The 15,000-nt window shown below is 44.9% G+C and overlaps 2 protein-coding genes across 2 annotated transcripts in view; one reads left to right on the top strand and one right to left on the bottom strand.

Moving 5' to 3' along the window:
* The window catches only part of tpgs2 (tubulin polyglutamylase complex subunit 2), a 12,460-nt gene extending 11,800 nt beyond the window's left edge, over positions 1-660 (top strand). Inside the window, exon 9 of the mRNA XM_055160978.1 lies at positions 1-660. This exon is cut by the window's left edge and continues 39 nt beyond it. Within this exon, the coding sequence (XP_055016953.1) occupies positions 1-660 (660 nt within the window).
* Positions 661-8,997: 8,337 nt separating this feature from the next.
* Positions 8,998-14,988, bottom strand: aqp7 (aquaporin 7). Its single transcript, XM_020940280.2, has 5 exons — positions 14,884-14,988; positions 10,199-10,325; positions 9,925-10,062; positions 9,505-9,623; positions 8,998-9,304 (listed from the first exon to the last, which is right to left on the bottom strand). The coding sequence occupies exons 1-5, from the start codon at positions 14,887-14,889 to the stop codon at positions 9,035-9,037; spliced, it is 660 nt and encodes a 219-aa protein (XP_020795939.2). The 5' UTR covers positions 14,890-14,988; the 3' UTR covers positions 8,998-9,034.
* Positions 14,989-15,000: the final 12 nt, after the last annotated feature.

The following is a 15,000-nucleotide window of genomic DNA, read 5'->3' as shown; positions in this document are numbered from 1 at the left end:
GGTCCGGTCCTGATCCAGACTCCGGTCCTGATCCAGACTCCGGTCCTGATCCAGACTCCGGTCCTGACACAGACTCCGGTCCTGACCCAGACTCCGGTCCTGATCCAGACTCCGGTCCTGACCCAGACTCCGGTCCTGACACAGACTCCGGTCCTGACACAGACTCCGGTCCTGATCCAGACTCCGGTCCTGACACAGACTCCGGTCCTGATCCAGACTCCGGTCCTGATCCAGACTCCGGTCCTGACACAGACTCCGGTCCTGACCCAGACTCCGGTCCTGATCCAGACTCCGGTCCTGATCCAGACTCCGGTCCTGATCCAGACTCCGGTCCTGACCCAGACTCTGATCCTGACCCAGACTCCGGTCCTGACCCAGACTCCGGTCCTGACACAGACTCCGGTCCTGACACAGACTCCGGTCCTGACCCAGACTCCGGTCCTGACACAGACTCCGGTCCTGACACAGACTCCGGTCCTGATCCAGACTCCGGTCCTGACACAGACTCCGGTCCTGACACAGACTCCGGTCCTGACACAGACTCCGGTCCTGACCCAGACTCTGGTCCTGACACAGACTCTTGTTCAGGCTCTTTCTTCTCTTGGTCCATTAATTCTACTTTTATTAATAAAAACTAAAGTGACGCTTCCTCAAACTTGAGTCAAATATTAAAACATTAAAACAATTAAAAAATCCAAAAAGTGCAAAAATCCAGTTTTTATCACATTTGTCACATTTGTTTTTTCAGGATTTCAGAATCTCCGTTTGTTCTCGGGTTAAAGGGAAAAACACACACACGACTTAAAGTGGACTTCAGACCAGAGTGTGTTTAATGTGTGTGTGTGTTTAGTGTGTGTGTGTGTGTGTGTGTGTGTGTTTAGTCCAGACAGATAAACACACAGGAGCTCAGACACGTGTGTGAAATGTCCTCTTCTTCTTCTTCTTCTTCTTCTCTGTTTTCGCTCGACATTATTGTTCTGATCGACAAAATTCTGATGAGTTTAATGTTTTTTTATCGTTGTAAAAGTTTTAAAGTCGACGTGTGTGTATAAACACACAGATGAACACACAGATAAACACACTCACTGACTTCAAACTGTTTTTTCTCAGATTCCACCGAGTCGTGTCCTTTAGTCTGACAGTGAGTTACGAGTCGCGTCTGTGGACTTGGGTTGTGAAGATTTGTGACTTTGAAAATCTGGATCCTGACACACACACACACACACACACACACAAACCCTGCCCTGTGGAACTTTTCTGTTGGGCGTCCGTCACCTGTTTGTTTCCATGGAGACGTCCCTGTTCTGTCTGGAATGTTCCGCAGTGTGACTTTAATCAGCTCCACTTCACATTTACTCAAGTCACAGGACGATTTAGAGTCAAAAAACACAGACAGACACTGTGTGTGTGTGTGTGTCTGTGTCTGTGTCTGTGTGTGTGTGTGTCTGTGTCTGTGTGTGTGTGTGTGTGTCTGTGTCTGTGTGTGTGTCTGTGTGTGTGTGTGTGTCTGTGTGTGTGTGTGTGTGTGTGTGTGTGTGTCTGTGTCTGTGTCTGTGTTAGAGGTAAGATCTTAAGACCGAGCCCAAGCCCGACCCGACGGGCCTAAAATGTCAATCATTACTTCGGGTCGGGCTCGGGCTTCAAATAAATATATGTTTATAAAATGTTTGCTAAAACGATGTGTGGATACTAAAGTAAGGAATACTTGTTATAAAATAAATAATATGGATAAAACAGAGAAGTAATGTAATGTAATTGCTATTTAACTACTAAACAGGATCACGTGACGCCCCCTCTTCATTTAATCATCTTCCCCTCCGCAAGTCTGCATCTATTTTGACCTGGTGTCCCCAATATGGAGGAGCAAGAAGTTCAACTAAAGGCAGGAGAACTGAAAAGACAAACACGCACCGGTAAGAGTGAGGTGTGGAAAAGTGAAAATTGATTGTTGAAAATGCTACAGAAACTTGCGTTGGCTTCGCTGAATGTGTCAATGTGGCTTTGCTTCATACGAGAGCAAAAAGACCTCGACGCTGAGCACTGCTCCTCCTCCCGAGTCACTAATAAAATATGACATTTCAGGTTTGCTTCAGGCTCGGGTCGGGTCGGGCTGGATTTTTTAGGCCCGATCTCACCTCTAGTCTGTGTGTATGTGTGTGTGTGTGTGTGTGTGTGTGTGTGTGTGTGTGTGTGTGTGTGTGTGTGTGTGTGTGTGTGTGTGTGTGTGTGTGTGTGTGTGTGTGTGTGTCTGTGTGTGTGTGTGTGTGTGTGTGTGTGTGTGTGTGTCTGTGTGTGTGTGTGTGTGTGTGTGTGTGTGTGTGTGTGTGTCTGTGTGTGTGTGTCTGTGTGTGTGTGTGTGTGTGTGTGTGTGTGTGTCTGTGTGTGTGTGTGTGTGTGTCTGTGTGTGTGTGTGTGTGTGTGTGTGTGTGTGTGTGTGTGTGTGTGTGTGTGTGTGTGTGTGTGTGTGTGTGTGTGTGTGTGTGTGTGTGTGTGTGTCTGTGTGTGTGTGTGTCTGTGTGTGTGTGTGTGTGTGTCTGTGTGTGTGTGTATGTGTGTGAGCGGAGTCGCCTCTCCACAGATCTGACCTGTGACTGTGTCCTGGTTTCCATGGAGACAGAAAGGTTTAATGCCGCACTGACTCACTGACCACACTGTTTAATGCCACAGAGAAAAAAGCCACAGCGTCTCCATGGAGACCAGCGTCTGACGAGCCTCCAGCAGGAAAGTTCCACAGTGAAGCTTTAAACATATGGATCTGATGATGTCACTCCACACGCAGCCATATATGGACATATCCTGTCTACGCTCACACACAGACTGAAGGGTCATCTCGGGGTCACTGCGGGGTCATCTCGGGGTCACTGTGGGGTCATCTCGGGGTCATCTCGGGTCACTGGGGTCACTGTGGGGTCATCTTGGGGTCACTGTGGGGTCATCTCGGGGTCACTGTGGGTCATCTCGGGGTCACTGTGGGGTCATCTCGGGGTCACTGCGGGGTCATCTCGGGGTCACTGTGGGGTCATCTCGGGGTCACTGTGGGGTCACTCGGGGTCACTGGGGTCATCTCGGGGTCACTGGGTCACTGGGGGTCACTGTGGGGTCATCTCGGGGTCACTGTGGGGTCATCTCGGGTCACTGTCACTGTGGGGTCACTGGGTCGGGTCATCTCGGGGTCACTGTGGGTCATCTCGGGGTCACTGTGGGGTCATCTCGGGGTCACTGTGGGGTCACTGTGGGGTCATCTCGGGGTCATCTCGGGGTCATCTCGGGGTCACTGTGGGGTCACTGTGGGGTCATCTCGGGGTCATACCAGGCAGGTGTGCTGTTTGTCCAGCAGCTCCGTGTCCGGGGGCAGGTCCTGGGTTCCTCCTGCAGGCGGCGCTGTGGGGGGGGGGTGTCTGGGGGGGGGGTGGTGCAGCTCCACCACCAGTTTGTAGAGTCCAGTCCCCACGACCGCCCCGACACAGGGCGCCACCACCGGCACCCACCACCACCCGCCGCCCGCCCTGACCACAGACAGACAGAGAGAGAGAGACAGAGAGTCAGGATCTTCTGAAGAGAACAAACCAAACAGAACATCACACAAGAACAAACAACTCAAGAGAAAAGTCCAGGAAGAACAGAGGAGGAGATGATGAGAGGAGGAGAGAGAAGAGAGGAGTGAAGGAGGAGAGAGAAGAGAGGAGGAGAGAGAGAGAGAGGAGAGAGTGAAGGAGGAGAGAGAGAGAGAGAGAAGAGAGGAGTGAAGGAGGAGAGAGAGGAGGAGAAGGAGGAGGAGAGAGAAGAGAGGAGTGAAGGAGGAGGAGAGAGAGAAGAGAGGAGTGAAGGAGAGAGAGAGAGAGAGAGGAGGAGAGAGAGTGAAGGAGAGAGAGAGAAGAGGAGTATTTGGTCGTGTCCTGGTGAAACAGGAGAGCGGTGAATGATTGACAGGTGACCTGGACCAGACTCCACAGTCTCTGTTTAGTTTCTGATAAACGAGTCAGACCAGAGTCAGACCAGAGTCAGACAGAGTCAGACCAGAGTCAGACCAGGACACAATCTGAGTCCTGAGTGACGTCAGCGTCGGCTCCAGATGAGGCTCATCGGGGGCAGCAGTTCCTGGAGTTCAGTTTCATATTTAAATTTTGCCCCCGAGCGTCATAGCAACCAAAGAACCAATCAGGAGAGAGACTGTGGAAGGGAACGCCCTTTCACTTAGCAACGCTGTCAATCAAACCTGTTGCTAGCGCTGGTGGGCGGGGCCTAGTGGGAGGGGAAAGTAAGCGCCTGATTGGTCAGTTATTAATGTTGATGAATTTATAATCTCTGTTCACGCGTCCGTCACAAACCAGAAACATTTGGAAACATGAAACTTCTTTTGGTTCTGTATGGAGTAAGAAGCTGTCAAAAATATTCATAAAATCTGTGCATATTGAATAAAACTCGAATCGTGTAATCAAAATATACAACGTCATGAATTAAAATCACCAAATGAAAATTTACGATTACACTTTCATCAGTACGAATACGAATTCACAGACGGAACTTTACTGTCAAAAATACGTCATCACTTCACAGACATTATCCATCGAGCAGAAGAAACATCGATCAAGATCAAGACTGAGCAGCTCAAGTTTGTATCAGAGTAAAAACAGAGTAAAAGCACAAGAAGCTACAACAGAACAACAAGTGGGTTCATTCAAATCTATTGTAAAAATGTCTTGAATTCGGGAACCGAACGCTGCTGTATAATATTGTGTAGAAACACCTCCTCTGAACGGGAAACTGCACCTATATGTTAGAAAACATAGTGGAGCCAGTTGGAAACATCAGACGTAACGTTCTCCCAGGATCATTAACAAATATCAGGTTCTCTGTGTGTTTAGATTAAAACATTCACGACTCCAGCCACAGCGAACATCAGTCAGTCTGAACCTTCAGCTGCATTTCAGACAATGGGTTTTTCATGAGTTATAATGGGTTATACATGAGTTATAATGGTTATACATGAGTTATAATGGTTATACATGAGTTATAATGGTTTATACATGAGTTATAATGGTTATACATGAGTTATAATGGGTTATACATGAGTTATAATGGTTATACATGAGTTATAATGGGTTATACATGAGTTATAATGGGTTATACATGAGTTATAATGGGTTATACATGAGTTATAATGGGTTATACATGAGTTATAATGGGTATATGGGTTATACATACATGAGTTATAATGGGTTATACATGTGTTATAATGGGTTATACATGTGTTATAATGGGTTATACATGAGTTATAATGGGTTATACATGTGTTATAATGGGTTATACATGAGTTATAATGGGTTATACATGAGTTATAATGGGTTATACATGAGTTATAATGGGTTATACATGATAGTTATAATGGTTATAATGGGTTATAATGGTTATAATGTTTATACATGAGTTATAATGGGTTATACATGAGTTATAATGGGTTATACATGAGTTATAATGGTTATACATGTTATAATGTTATACTGAGTTATAATGGGTTATAATGAGCAAATCCATCCACGTCACACGGTGACGTTAAACTTACGGTAAATACTGTAAACATACCAAGGTGTTGCCTGTAAACACCAACATTAATTGATGCTGAAGCTGCATTAAAGTGTAATGTGTAACATTTCATTGGCTGTGACGTCTGTAACCAGGACAGTTTGGTGTTTGGTGTAAACTGGGACATTTCAGCGTCCAGAGGAACTTTTGGTGGCATTTCATGCGAGAAATGCAGCTGAAGGTTCAGACTGACTGATGTTCGCTGTGGCTGTAGTCGTGAATGTTTTAATCTAAACATACAGAGAACCTGATATTTGTTAATGATCCTGGGAGAACGTTACGTCTGATGTTTCCAACTGGCTCCACTATGTTTTCTAACATATAGGTGCAGTTTCCCGTTCAGAGGAGGTGTTTCTACACAATATTATACAGCAGCGTTCGGTTCCCGAATTCAAGACATTTTTACAATAGATTTTAATGAACCCACTTGTTGTTCTGTTGTTTCTTCTTGTGCTTTTACTCTGTTTTTACTCTGATACAAACTTGAGCTGCTCAGTCTTGATCTTGATCGATGTTTCTTCTGCTCGATGAATAATGTCTGTGAAGTGATGATGTATTTTTGACAGTAAAGTTCCGTCAGTGAATTCGTAATCGTAAATTTTCATTTGGTGATTGTAATTCATGACGTCGTAATTTTTCAATTCGTATTCTGATGGATAAAATACACACAATATATTTGATGTACGACTGGACTCATTTGAGAGTTTACAAATATTTATTTTATGCGCAACTACAGACAAATACGCACGGATTTCTATTTTATGCGCACGGAATATTTTTGACAGCTTCTTACTCCATAGTTCTGTTCCTGTCGCCGTCGTAAAACAAATGAGAAGAGAAATGAGAAAAAGTCCCAGTTTCTTCATCTCCACGTCATTGTGTCGTTTCGTTATGTTCCGACGCAAAACTTTCCCAGGAAGTTGCCGAGCGGCGCGTAACATGTAACATGTAACACGTAACATAAACGTAACACGTAACACATGTAACACGCAACATGTAACACGTAACACGTTTATATATACCATGCAACACATCACATGTAACATCCAGCACGTCACATGTAACATGTAACATGTAACATGTAACATGTAACATGTAACACGTTACACACCATTTTCCTTGGACGGCAAGACTCAGAACTCAGTGGAGGAAAAAGTCGACCGAGCAAAGATTCTGTGTCACTGCAGTACTTTACTGTGTCACTGCAGTACTTTACTGTGTCACTGCAGTACTTTACTGTATCACTGCAGTACTTTACTGTGTCACTGCAGTACTTTACTGTATCACTGCAGTACTTTACTGTATCACTGCAGTACTTTACTGTATCACTGCAGTACTTTACTGTACTTCACTGCAGTACTTTACTGTGTACTCACTGCAGTACTTTACTGTGTACTCACTGCAGTACTTTACTGTGTCACTGCAGTACTTTACTGTATCACTGCAGTACTTTACTCTGTCACTGCAGTACTTTACTGTATCACTGCAGTACTTTACTGTGTCACTGCAGTACTTTACTGTGTCACTGCAGTACTTTACTGTGTATCACTGCAGTACTTTACTGTGTCACTGCAGTACTTTACTGTATCACTGCAGTACTTTACTGTATCACTGCAGTACTTTACTGTATCACTGCAGTACTTTACTGTGTCACTGCAGTACTTTACTGTATCACTGCAGTACTTTACTGTGTCACTGCAGTACTTTACTGTATCACTGCAGTACTTTACTGTGTCACTGCAGTACTTTACTGTATCACTGCAGTACTTTACTGTGTCACTGCAGTACTTTACTGTACTGTATCACTGCAGTACTTTACTGTATCACTGCAGTACTTTACTGTATCACTGCAGTACTTTACTGTACAGTACTTTACTGCAGTACTTTACTGTATCACTGCAGTACTTTACTGTGTCACTGCAGTACTTTACTGTATCACTGCATACTTTACTGTACTTTACTGTGTCACTGCAGTACTTTACTGTATCACTGCAGTACTTTACTGTATCACTGCAGTACTTTACTGTGTCACTGCACTACTGTCACTGCAGTTACTCACTGCACTGTACTTTACTGTGTCACTGCAGTACTTTACTGTACTCACTGCAGTACTTTACTGTACTACTGTTCACTGCAGTACTTTACTGTATCACTGCACTGCAGTACTTTACTCTGTCACTGCAGTACTTTACTGTGTCACTGTACACTGCAGTACTTTACTGTATCACTGCAGTACTTTACTGTATCACTGCAGTACTTTACTGTGTCACTGCAGTACTTTACTGTATCACTGCAGTACTTTACTCTGTCACTGCAGTACTTTACTGTGTCACTGCAGTACTTTACTGTATCACTGCAGTACTTTACTGTATCACTGCAGTACTTTACTGTGTCACTGCAGTACTTTACTGTATCACTGCAGTACTTTACTGTATCACTGCAGTACTTTACTGTGTCACTGCAGTACTTTACTGTGTCACTGCAGTACTTTACTGTGTCACTGCAGTACTTTACTGTATCACTGCAGTACTTTACTGTGTCACTGTACAGTACTTTACTGTACTGCAGTACTTTACTGTATCACTGCAGTACTTTACTCTGTCACTGCAGTACTTTACTGTATCACTGCAGTACTTTACTGTCACTGCAGTACTTTACTGTGTCACTGCAGTACTTTACTGTGTCACTGCAGTACTTTACTGTGTCACTGCAGTACTTTACTCTGTCACTGCAGTACTTTACTGTATCACTGCAGTACTTTACTGTATCACTGCAGTACTTTACTGTGTCACTGCAGTACTTTACTGTGTCACTGCAGTACTTTACTGTGTCACTGCAGTACTTTACTGTATCACTGCAGTACTTTAACTCTGTCACTGCAGTACTTTACTGTGTACACTGCACTGCAGTACTTTACTGTGTCACTGCAGTACTTTACTGTATCACTGTACTCACTGCAGTACTTTACTGTGTCACTGCAGTACTTTACTGTATCACTGCAGTACTTTACTGTGTCACTGCAGTACTTTACTGTATCACTGCAGTACTTTACTGTATCACTGCAGTACTTTACTGTACACTGTCACTGCAGTACTTTACTGTGTCACTGCAGTACTTTTACTGTATCACTGCAGTACTTTACTGTACTCACTTTACTGCAGTACTTTACTGTGTCACTGCAGTACTTTACTGTGTCACTGCAGTACTTTACTGTGTCACTGCAGTACTTTACTGTACACTGCAGTACTTTACTGTACTCACTGTCACTGCAGTACTTTACTGTGTCACTGCAGTACTTTACTGTATCACTGCAGTACTTTACTGTCACTGCAGTACTTTACTGTGTCACTGCAGTACTTTATTTGATTGGAGTTCGAGGTTCAGGTCTGGTTCAGATCTGGATTGGGGACAAAGTGTTTACGTCCAAACCTCAGGGTCATGCGGAGCGGGGTCAGAGGTCAAAGGTCAGAGTGCGTGCGCCGCTCGGGGGTCGGGGGTCGTACCTGAAGACGTCGGGGCCCCATCCGGCGACGGCGGTGAAGACGCGGGGCCCGATGTCCCTGGTGGGGTTGATGGCGTAGCCGCTGTTGCTCCCGGCCGACATCCCGATGAGCAGCACCAGGAGCCCCACGGCCACCGGCTCGCCCCCTGCTGGACACGGCTGGTTCCTGCGGTCGCTCAGAGCCGACAGACAGAGCAGCAGCATGGCCGTCCCGAACACCTGCAAGTACACACGTACAAGTACTACTACTACTACTGCAAATACTTACTACTACTACTACAGACAGAGCAGCAGCATGGCCGTCCCGAACACCTGCAAGTACACACGTACAACTACTACTACTACTGCAAATACTACTACTACTACTACAAAATACTACTACTCTACTGCTGCAAATACTCCTCGTCCCACAGTCTCACCTGGTCGCTGAAGCCTCCGCTCAGGGACAGGTACGGGGCCGGATACGTGGCGAAGATTCCGGCCGTGGCCCCGGGGCCCGAGACCGTCAGGTTCCCCCCGCAGTAACTCTGGATGGCCTCTGGGGGCACCACACACAACAAGACTGAACCAGGACTGAACCAGGACTAAAACAGGACTGAAACTGGACTAAACCAGGACTGAAACTGGACTAAAACTGGACTAAACCAGGACTGAAACTGGACTAAACCAGGACTAAACCAGGACTAAACCAGGACTAAACCAGGACTAAACCAGGACTAAACCAGGACTAACCCAGGTCTAAAATCAGGTCTAAATCCAGGTCTAAACCAGGACTAAACCAGGTCTAAACCAGGATTAAACCAGGTCTAAACCAGGACTAAACCAGGACTTGGTCTGACCGTAGTACACGGCGTAGACGGTTGCCGCGGCGAGGAAGGAGCCAATGAACTGAGCCGTGATGTAAAGTGGGAGGAGCCTCCACCTCAGGGTCCCGAAGACGCAGGAAGAGAAAGAGACGGCGGCGTTCATGTGAGCGCCTGCAAGTACAAAAGTACTTTTACTACTAATACTACTAATACTAATACTAATACTGCTACTGCTACTGCTACTACTACTACTACTACTACTACTACTACTACTACTTCTGTTAGTGTTCGTGCCGTTGGTCGTCACCTGAGACTCCGCCCCCCACGTGGACGCCCATGGCGACGGCGAGACCGAAGCTCAGGTTTATACTGATGTAGTGACCGAACTCTCCTTTACCTGTGACCACCTGAGCCACGGAGCACAGCCCGAACACCTGCACAAACAAACAAACAAACAAACAAACAGGTAAACAACAACACCTGACGACACATGACAACACCTGACAACACCTGACAACACCTGACGACACCTGAAAACACCTGAAAACACCTGAAAACACCTGTGACCACCTGAGCCACGGAGCACAGCCCGAACACCTGCACAAACAAACAAACAAACAAACAAACAAACAAACAGGTAAACAACAACACCTGACGACACCTGACGACACCTGACAACACCTGACAACACCTGACAACACCTGACGACACCTGACGACACCTAAACCAGGACCAAAACAGGATTAAAACAGGTTCAGAACAGACCTGAACCAGGACTAAACCAGGACTAAAGCAGGACCTCCTCTGGTCCTTCAGGTCATGACCAGACTCTTGGTTGTTTTATATTTTAGATCCTGCTCCACACTGTGAGATGAGCAGATGTGGAGGAGCCGCAGGAGCCCAGAGGAGCCACCAGACCATCTGAAACACCAAACCATGAAAACAACCAGATCATCTGAAACACCAAACCATGAAAACAACCAGATCATCTGAAACACCAAACCATGAAAACAACCAGATCATCTGAAAACACCAAACATGAAAACAACCAGATCATCTGAAACACCAAACCATGAAAACCACCAGATCATCTCAAACACCAAACCATGAAAACAACCAGATTCATCTCAAAACACCAAACCATGAAAACCACCAGATCATCTCCAAACACCAAACCATGAAAACAACCAGATCATCTCAAACACCAAACCATGAAAACCCACCAGATCATCTCAAACACCAAACCATGAAAACCACCAGATCATCTGAAACACCAAACCATGAAAACCACCAGATCATCTCAAAACACCAAACCATGAAAACAAACCAGATCATCTGAAACACCAAACCATGAAAAACCACCAGATCATCTCAAACACCAAACATGAAAACAACCAGATCATCTCAAACACCAAACCATGAAAACCACCAGATCATCTGAAACACCAAACCATGAAAACCACCAGATCATCTCAAAACACCAAACCATGAAAACAACCAGATCATCTCAAACACCAAACCATGAAAACCACCAGATCATCTCAAAACACCAAACATGAAAACCACCAGATCATTCTGAAACACCAAACCATGAAAACAACCAGATCATCTGAAACACCAAACCATGAAAACAACCAGATCATCTCAAACACCAAACCATGAAAACCACCAGATCATCTGAAACACCAAACCATGAAAACCACCAGATCATCTGAAACACCAAACCATGAAAACAACCAGATCATCTCAAACACCAAACCATGAAAACCACCAGATCATCTGAAACACCAAACCATGAAAACAACCAGATCATCTCAAACACCAAACCATGAAAACAACCAGATCATCTGAAACACCAAACCATGAAAACCACCAGATCATCTCAAACACCAAACCATGAAAACAACCAGAAACCCAGATCATCTGAAACACCAAACCATGAAAACCCACCAGATCATCTGAAACACCAAACCATGAAAACAACCAGATCATCTCAAACACCAAACCATGAAAAACCACCAGATCATCTGAAAACACCAAACCATGAAAACCACCAGATCATCTCAAACACCAAACCATGGAAAACAAACCAGATCATCTCAAACACCAAACCATGAAAACCACCAGATCATCTCAAAACACCAAACCATGAAAACAACCAGATCATCTGAAACACCAAACCATGAAACCCCAGATCATCTCAAACACCAAACCATGAAAACACCAGATCATTCTCAAACACCAAACCATTGAAAACAACCAGATCATCTGAAACACCAAACCATGAAAACCAAACCAGATCATCTCAAAACACCAAACCATGAAAACCACCAGATCATCTCAAACACCAAACCATGAAAACCACCAGATCATCTCAAACACCAAACCATGAAAACAACCAGATCATTCTGAAACACCAAACCATGAAACAAACCAGATCATCTGAAACACCAAAACCATGAAAACCACCAGATCATCTCAAACACCAAACCATGAAAACCAACCAGATCATCTGAAACACCAAACCATGAAAACCACCAGATCATCTCAAACACCAAAACCATGAAAACAAACCAGATCATCTCAAACACCAAACCATGAAAACCAACCAGATCATCTCAAACACCAAACCATGAAAACCACCAGATCATCTCAAACACCAAACCATGAAAACAACCAGATCATCTCAAACACCAAACCATGAAAACCACCAGATCATCTCAAACACCAAACCATGAAAACAACCAGATCATCTCAAACACCAAACCATGAAAACCACCAGATCATCTGAAACACCAAACCATGAAAACAACCAGATCATCTCAAACACCAAACCATGAAAACAACCAGATCATCTCAAACACCAAACCATGAAAACCACCAGATCATCTCAAACACCAAACCATGAAAACAACCAGATCATCTCAACACCAACCATGAAAACCACCAGATCATCTGAAACACCAAACCATGAAAAACCACCAGATCATCAACACCAAACCATGAAAACAACCAGATCATCTGAAACACCAAACCATGAAAACAACCAGATCATCTCAAACACCAACCATGAAAACAACCAGATCATCTCAAACACCAAACCATGAAAACCACCAGATCATCTGAAACACCAAACCATGAAAACCACCAGATCATCTGAAACACCAAACCATGAAAACCACCAGATCATCTGAAACACCAAACCATGAAAACAACCAGATCATCTGAAACACCAAACCATGAAAACCACCAGATCATCTGAAACACCAAACCATGAAAACCACCAGATCATCTGAAACACCAAACCATGAAAACCACCAGATCATCTCAAACACCAAACCATGAAAACAACCAGATCATCTGAAACACCAAACCATGAAAACAACCAGATCATCTGAAACACCAAACCATGAAAACAACCAGATCATCTCAAACACCAAACCATGAAAACCACCAGATCATCTGAAACACCAAACCATGAAAACAACCAGATCATCTCAAAACACCAAACCATGAAAAACCACCAGATCATCTGAAACACCAAACCATGAAAACCCAGATCATCTGAAACACCAAACCATGAAAACCACCAGATCATCTGAAACACCAAACCATGAAAACCACCAGATCATCTCAAACACCAAACCATGAAAACAATCATCTGAAACACCAAACCATGAAAACCACCAGATCATCTGAAACACCAAACCATGAAAACCACCAGATCATCTCAAACACCAAGATCATCTCAAACACCAATGAAAACCACCAGATCATCTCAAAGGAAAACACCAGATCATCTCAAACACCAAACCATGATAACCACCAGTTTTCAGCCTCACAAACAGTTTTCACTTTTAGACGTTTTAATCTTTGTTGACAATTCATCTCAAAACAAATGAAAGAAAAACAAGGACAGACCCCCCCCCTCCGTTTGTCCCGTTTGTTCCGTTTGTTCCGTTTGTTCGTCGTCGTGTGTTTTGTTTTGTTTTGTCAGCTGACCTCTCCCCCCGTGACCTCTGACCTTTACCCCACTTCCACTTTCCCGTTTCTCCCCCTGAACCGACCAATCAGACGCGGCGGCTCCGACACGTGACCCGAGCCCCGCTGCAGGTCACGAGGTCCGGGTCACATGGTCCGGGTCACATGGTCCGGGTCACACATGTTCAGTGTTATCAGCGCCACATGGAGTTTAACCCGGATGCCCCGCCTGATTCTGCAGTACAAATAAATACTGCAGTACAAATAAATACTGCAGTACTAAGAAACTGCACTGCATGTACTTTTACTCACTCAATATTTACTTTACTACAGACTCAGGTTTAGAAAGAAACTAAACCAGGACTAAACCAGGACTAAACCAGGACTAAACCAGGACTAAACCAGGACTAAACCAGGACTAAACCAGGACTAAACCAGGACTAAACCAGGACTAAACCAGGACTAAACCAGGACTAAACCAGGACTAAACCAGGTCTAAACCAGGACTAAACCAGGACTAAACCAGGACTAAACCAGGACTAAACCAGGACTGAACCAGGACTAAACCAGGTCTAAACCAGGACCAAACCAGGACTAAACCAGGACTCAAACCAGGACTAAACCAGAACTAAACCAGGATAAAAATAGATCCAAAACAGAACTGAACCAGCATCAAAACTGGACACACTGGTGCGTCAGGTTGTGTCAGATGCCCTCCCCGTGTGTGTGTGTGTGTAGATTGTGTCAGATGCCCTCCCCGTGTGTGTGTGTGTTAGATTGTGTCAGATGCCCTCCCCGTGTGTGTGTGTGTGATTTGTCAGATGTGTGTGTGTGTGTGTTAGATTGTGTCAGATGCCCTCCCCGTGTGTGTGTGTGTGTGTTAGATTGTGTCAGATGCCCTCCCCGTGTGTGTGTGTGTTAGATTGTGTCAGATGCCCTCCCCGTGTGTGTGTGTGTCAGATGCCCTCCCCGTGTGTGTGTGTGTGTGTTAGATTGTGTCAGATGCCCTACCATCATGACGTAGGTGCAGAGTGTCTCGGCGAGTCCGAGTCTCAGGACCTGGTTCTGGATCTGGATTCTGGACTTGAGGGTTTTCCTCTGGACCGAGGACCCGAGCTCCAACGACTG

Source organism: Boleophthalmus pectinirostris, unplaced genomic scaffold (assembly GCF_026225935.1).
Source record: "Boleophthalmus pectinirostris isolate CB_2022bp ecotype Guang Dong unplaced genomic scaffold, ASM2622593v1 HiC_scaffold_3, whole genome shotgun sequence".
Lineage (NCBI taxonomy): Eukaryota > Metazoa > Chordata > Actinopteri > Gobiiformes > Gobiidae > Boleophthalmus > Boleophthalmus pectinirostris.
Note: the sequence above shows the minus strand (reverse complement) of the source record. Positions and strands in the feature narration are given on the sequence as shown.

Coding starts and splice junctions, on each gene's coding strand:
- aqp7 (XM_020940280.2), bottom strand. Junction 10,063..10,198: donor CGTGGGGGGCGGAGTCTCAG/GTGACGACCAAC, acceptor TTGTACTTGCAG/GCGCTCACATGAACGCCGCC. Junction 9,305..9,504: donor GCGGAGGCTTCAGCGACCAG/GTGAGACTGTGG, acceptor GTGTACTTGCAG/GTGTTCGGGACGGCCATGCT.